General features: G+C 50.9%; 1 protein-coding gene across 1 annotated transcript; it reads left to right on the top strand.

Moving 5' to 3' along the window:
- Positions 1-4407: 4407 nt before the first annotated feature.
- On the top strand, positions 4408-5725 carry LOC123066536 (tyrosyl-DNA phosphodiesterase 2-like). The gene is made up of 4 exons (XM_044489594.1): positions 4408-4468; positions 4658-4786; positions 4890-5003; positions 5086-5725. The coding sequence occupies exons 1-4, from the start codon at positions 4466-4468 to the stop codon at positions 5668-5670; spliced, it is 831 nt and encodes a 276-aa protein (XP_044345529.1). The 5' UTR covers positions 4408-4465; the 3' UTR covers positions 5671-5725.
- Positions 5726-6853: the final 1128 nt, after the last annotated feature.

Raw genomic sequence — 6853 nt, 5'->3', positions numbered from 1 at the left:
GACATCACAGTTTTCTCATCAAAAGGCCGTAGCTTCCTCACAAAAAAGATCCATCCACCTGTAGGACCGTATACAATTAAACAAAGGTGTTGCCCCAAGCATGTCTTGTTGCGTTGAAGCTCCTGCATTAGAAAAATCCATAGTTTTAAATAGCCCGCTATAGCTCCGCTATAGCACGCTATAGCGTTTAGAAGAGGCCCTGCGCTAAAGATCTTTTGTCCAAACACATGAACAAACATTTTAAATAGCTCGCTATAGCACCGTTGTAAGACGCTATAGCATTTAGAAGAGGTCCGCCGCTAAGAGGCTTAGCGCGCTATTTAAAACTCTGGAAAAATCAAAGGAAGACCTGGCATTAGATTGGGGACGGATATACCCTAGATTGCAGTGTGCGTCGCCCTGTGAACGAATGCAGTTCGTCAATCTTGCGCTGCGCTTCAGCCTCTGGTTTCTTGGTATCAGACACCGAATGGATTGCTCGGCTTCTGGAGGAGTAGACTAGCTGGGCTTTTAGCTGGCCCCGCTGCGTGACTGCGATCACGGGCCGCCCCCTCGTTGTCTAAGCGATTACTTCCAAGGGGAGCCGATCAAAAAAAATGCCAGGACATCTCTGAACCCTGGATTCCATTAGGCCAACTCCACCGCATGACCCATCCGTGACCCATCCGAACGTCCGCTTTTGTCCGTTTGGGGTGTGATTTGGCGGACGTCCGGGGGGCGGACCGACGTATGGGGCATCTGCACCCAACGCGCACAAGGCCGAGAAACCCCAAACTGTCCGCCTGCGAGGCTCATCCTCCTCCCCTGCCGCTCTGCTTGTCTTTTCCCCTCCGTTGCTGATGCCCTCGCGCCAGCCCCCGCCGCCCGATGCCTCCCCACCCCCCGCCGTCGCCGCCGCGGCCGTCATCGGGGGCCTCGGACCTCCCGCCCGCCACCAGCTCCCGGCCTCCGCGGTGGCCTCCGCCGCGGCCTCGGCCGCCGCGGCGGCGCTTCTCCTGGCGGCCTTCGCGCACCCCAACGGGTCCCTCCAGGGCGAGCGCGAGTTCCACAACGAGCTCTCTCTCGCCTCCCACCTCGTCGGCTCCGGCCACGGCTCTACGCCCTCCATCCTCCTGCCCTTCGCCTACTCGCTCTCCGCGCACCCCTGCCGCCGCCGGATGATGCTCGTCTACGGCCGCGCACCCCAACGGGTCGCTGCAGGACGCGCTGCTGGGGAAGAGGTGCCAGCGGGCTTCGGCCTGAGGAGCGCGTCCAGCGACGGTGGGCGCGGGGCGCAGGGCGCGGGGCGCGGGGCGGCGGGCGCGGGGCGTGCGACGGCGGACGCGGCGAGCGGGCGGGAGTGGCTCGGTGTGGGTCGCTGACCTGTGGGCCAGTGGCGGACACGAGCGGATGAGAGAGGCCGAGGAGCGCGTCCATCTGTGTCCGTTCAACCCATTTGTGACCCAACTTTGCGCTGGATTTGGGGTTGGGCCGGACTGAAACGGACACCAGCGGACAACTTTGTCCGTTTGGGTATTACCGTTGGGTCGTATTTTACCTCAAACGGACAAAAGCGGACCGGATGGGTCACGGATGGGTCGTGCGGTGGAGTTGGCCTTGGCCACGGGCCTGGACGTTCGTTTCGCTGGGTGAGCATTGACTTTTGTTCCAGCAAATCCGGTGTCTTTTCTGTTATATACTGTAGTACGCTGTAGAAGAGCGGGTATCTCCGCTTTGGGCCCTCTGAGATGGATGCCAGCCCGGATAAGGAACAAGACTAGAAGACAATACTGCTCCCATGCAGGGCATCACCAGAGCATGTGAACCAGGTACAGCAGGATAGGTGGCAGTTTCCCATGATCCGCATGCATGTATGGAAATGACCACGTCGCACGAGCCGGAGTCCACCACGGAAGGGCATATGGCAGTTGGCCACTGGGTGCATGCGGCTCTGGACGTGACCACGTCCCTTGCACCGCTGAGCGACGACGTAGCTGGAGATGGAGACTACCCAGAAGATGGCCTCGGACACGAGAATGAAGGAGCGTTGCAGGACGCTCCTTTGTGTTGCACATCATGAACGCGTTCTGTATTGTAGAGCGGCACGACGTGTTGATACTTGAGCTTACGTGTACGGGAAGTTCGGAACATAGACAAAAACGTCTTTTTGGAACTTCCAGCTGTTTGTGGCGTGCCGATGGGGGCTGGTATATGTTGAAAGGGGGAATCGATACAGTTTTGGTGCTCTCAGCCGTGCATGGCTCTCCGTACAGAAAACGTGGCCACGGGAGAGGAGCTGCGTGTGCACCCTTTTTCTATTCTGCTCCTTTTTATCCAGATATTCTCTTTCCAATTAACGGCCCATACCCGAGTCCTTAGCATCTGCGGTGTCCAAAAAAGGTATAGGGACACAAACGCGACCATGGGAAAAGTGTTCTGCTACAATGAGCTGGCGGCCCACAAGAAAAATAGCGTAAATAAAAACTTAAGGACCATCGTGCCAGTCTTGGTCAACAGTTCTCCATATGGCTGGAACCGTTCGCACCTTGGGCTCCTCCCTGCCATCGTGCCAGCTAGTACCTGCACACTACTGTGCTCTCGCATGGAGTGTGGTCCTTCTTCCGCTATAAGAGGAAATAACCATCTAACGATTGATAAAAACGAAAATGCAAATAAGGAATGGGGAGGGACCAGATCCCCACATGAATGAGCGCTTGTGATTGCAGCCGCGCGAGTGAAATTTTATATCTTTGCTTATTCATATATATATATATATATATATATATATATATATATATATATATATATGCTTAAGCATGATTAATTACCTAATAATAGAAGTTAAGCATTCTTCCAATTACATTTTATTGCTCTGCGTCAGAGTGGAAATTAGGTGATCTCTGTGCCTTCATGTACACAATGTCAGAACAAAAGTCAAGATCTGTCATAAAAAAAATCAAGTTTACTTGTATGCAAACATTTCATTGCATTAAAAAAAGTATGGCATTGCACTTGATACATACACAAGCAAGAATAAAGATGCAAGACAGCTGGATCTAAGAAAAATTATACCGGTGAGCTCCCTGGAGAGTTCGTCCACCCGATACATAGTACTCCATGTCCATGGAGCCACCACTCACCTGGTCTCTCATCGTTCAAGATGCGTCTCTGAACATAAAGTAGCCGCCGGCTTCTTGGTGAGGAGGATCTGTGAGGCGGATCTGTGAGGGGATGGTGCTGGATCTGCTAGGGGAGAGGGGAGGGGAGGAGCCACTGTTGTCCTCACTGCTTACCGACGGTGGTGATGACGTGAGGAGGGCGCGCTTGGGCTCGCTGTGAGGCCGCGCGTAGGCACCAAGGAGGGACAAGGCGTGCGCCGCTTGACTGGCGAGAGGATAGAGAAGGTACATGAAACGAGGGGATGTGCAGTCTCAAGGGTGGATACGCCGGCCAGAATGGAGCCGCGGAGTGGGATAATGAAGGCGGCGACCGATGCTGCTGCTTCGGCGGCGGCGGCGGCGACGAGGGTTAGGTCTGGCTGCGGCGAGATGGGGTGGAGACGAGGGCTGGGGCATCTGGTTGGGGGATCGAGGGTTTCTACCCGCCTTTTCCTTTGAGCCCACAGGTGGCGGAACGAGATGGGGGGCATTTTCCTCTGAGTTCTACCCCAGCCCACAGGAGTATACATGGTATTCCTGTGATCCAGCGCGGGCCCGACAGGAATATAGTCTGGCCCACAGAAATATTCACGTTTCTGGTAGTGCAAAATGTTACAGGAAGCCTTAAGGCATAGCAAGTACTCCCTCCGTCTAGATGTGTAAGTCATCTTACGAAAATCAAATAATCCCAAAACATTTAAGCGCGGTGCATTAACTTCTACCTCATTTTTTGTTTCTTGACATATCAACCAATAAGAAATGAGGGGTATGCATGCTTTTAATGACTTGAGACTATGAAACACGACATGCAGTGGTTAGTTCATTGCATGCAATACTATTAATTAGCAAATAAACATTAATGTCTCTCATTTTCCCCTTTTCATTGGTCATGGTGCACAATTTAAAATGACTTACTCACCTAGACGAAGACAATATATGTTTGCTTTCACGATATCAACATTTATCATTGCAGCGGCTCTCATCCAGAAAATTCCGCAGCAACATGAGAGATGGGTGACTAAACAACTTTGGAGGCTCCATAGCACTGTACTACTCCGGTTGAAGCTCAAACGACAGGTAGTATTCCCTAGTGCGTCTGTTAATTCAATTATCGATCGGTTGGTGGCAGTCAATGCACCCTTTCGTGTTCCGTCTCCATGACATTTTTTTGGTATTCCTACTGCCTAGGCCGCCTCTTCGTTTCTCACGATGCCATTAAACCCGAACCAGCACACGGCTATATATACGATTATACTCCTACTAGTACTCCAAAGAATCAGAACTCTGTGTGGAGAAGCCAAATACATTAGCTGTATCGCCAAGGAAAAATGGTACTCGATCTGGTGCTACAATCGTTCATCCCTTTTTTTGTTGCTGACTGTAGTTTCTTAGGTTGACCTTAATTTCAAACTATAGTATTTGTTGCTGAAATGTTAATAGGTTGATTTGGTCTTGTTTCACTGTTCTAACTCTTCTACAAAGGTTGACTTCTTGATCATACCTGCGTTTTCGTAATTTAGGACGGCGAGAAGGGGATCAAGTTCATGACCTACAACGTCTGGTCCCGCGAGGACGTTGCCGTCTACACGAGGATGAAGGCCATCGGCGACCTTGTTCGGGATGATTCTCCGGACGTAATCTTCTTCCAGGTAATAAAACTCATGATTATAGGTCATGCGCCACTCGTTCACCTGCTTAGATCCATTCTCATCCATCGATCATTTTTTAACTGTTCTTATGATCCATGCACAGGAAGTCACGCCGTACATTCAGTCGATCTTCGAGAGCTTCCCATGGTGGGAGGAGTACAACAGCTCACCAGTGCCCCCCGAGGAACAAACGGGGAACCACCACTTCTGCCTGATGGTACTGCTCTCATTTCAGTTCCCGCCCTAGAAATGGTTTGATCCGGTTAACTGACGTAGAAGCTCATCATTATTTGTGGCAGCTGAGCAAGCTTCCAATGGAGAGGTACGCGCGCTGGAAGTTCGCCACTTCCCCGACAGGCAAGTGCTACCTGGAGGCCGACATTACCCCTCGAAATATGTACCCGATACGCATCGCCACGACCCATCTTGAGTGCCCCGTGCCACCGGCGTCGATGCACCTCAGGGATCGGTACATGCAGGCTAAGCATGTCGTCTCCGCGCTCAGCAGCGCCGGCAACGTCGTGTTCGGCGGCGACATGAGCTGGGACGACGACGCCGACCTGCCATTCCCCCTCCCCGAAGGCTGGGGCGACGCCTGGGTGAAGCTGGGACGTTCGACTGCTTTGAGTCATAGTTGGACCTACAGTAGTTTCTGGGTGGAGAAGCCCCGGGAGTTCAATGGCCACAAATTCCCTAGCTACTCCGGCAAGCGGTCTGACCGATTTGTGTGCAAGCTACAGGACTACACAGTGAAAACTATCGGGCGGATCGGGGGAGATAATCTTGGGATTTATTGTACGAAGGACAGCGTAGAATCCTTGCCGATTATGCCTAGTTGTCACCGCGGGTTGGTTCTGACCATCGTCCCAAATGAGCTTTTGTGACTGCATAATTATCTTCCAGAATCCTGAAAATAAAAGTGCACTATGTTCTCTTGACCTGGATATCAGTTGACATTGATATTGCCTTTTGTCACGTATGTCGCCAACATATTGGCATCAATCCGCATATAGTTATTCCAATAAATCATGTAATTGGTTCATTTGTCGAGTATTACAAGTCGAGCGGTGCTGCGAAGGGGCGGCATTCGGTGCTGCATGGGGGCAACCCTCTGTGGGTGTATTAGCAATTTTTCGATTAACTTAATCCATGAATAAATCATGATGCTAGCAAAAATAGCATGAAGCCCATACCAGAATATAAATATGTGAGCACGTACTGAAAATAGAACCAAACCTTCTATGAAGACAGTATGCACGCCTAGCATATGAAGGAAGTAATTAAGGGATGAACATATCATACACACCAGTAGGCCAGGCTAAAGCGGCAGCGGCGGCGGCTTCCTCCGCATTCTTCTCCTTAGCGAGGGTGCACTAGTAGAAAACAGGGCATTTGTCCCCGTTCGTAAGGGCCTTTAGTCCCGGTTCTTGAACCGGAACTAACAGGTCGTTACTAATGCCTCCCCCCTTTAGTCCCGGTTCTTACACGAACCGGGGCAAATGGGCATCTACGTGGCCGCTGCGGGCAGCCCAGGCAGGGGGGCCTTTGGTCCCGGTTGGTGACATAAACCGGGACCAAAAGGCATCCACGCGTTAGAAGCTGGCTGCAGCTTAGGTTTTTTTTTGTTTTGAAAGTGGCTGGTTTAGGGGTTTTGGGGGTTAATTTAGGTTGTTATTAGCTAGCTAATATAGAGAAGTGTCCTCTCTTATCTTCGTGCTTGGTTTACCAACACTACTGCTATGTCCATTTCACCCGCTGATATATAATAACTCTTCATGCCCGCATCATACATCATCATATATAATAACAAGTCCTACTAATCATGCATCATCATACAACTTCTACTTGTTATTAATAACAAGTCATACGATCATCATACTCATACTCATCGAACCCAACCCTACATAATTGTTCTTAGCACATCATCAGTATCAGGTAGACCTAAACACACTTAAGATAAAATAGCATAAAACAATATAGACACTGACTCTCCATTATGAAGAATGGAGATCATCATGTCTCCAATTCTTGCGCTTCACTTTCCTTTGCTTCCAAGAAGCTCCTTAC

Source organism: Triticum aestivum, chromosome 3B (genome assembly GCF_018294505.1).
Source record: "Triticum aestivum cultivar Chinese Spring chromosome 3B, IWGSC CS RefSeq v2.1, whole genome shotgun sequence".
NCBI lineage: Eukaryota > Viridiplantae > Streptophyta > Magnoliopsida > Poales > Poaceae > Triticum > Triticum aestivum.
This window is presented reverse-complemented; position numbering and strand designations above follow the sequence as displayed.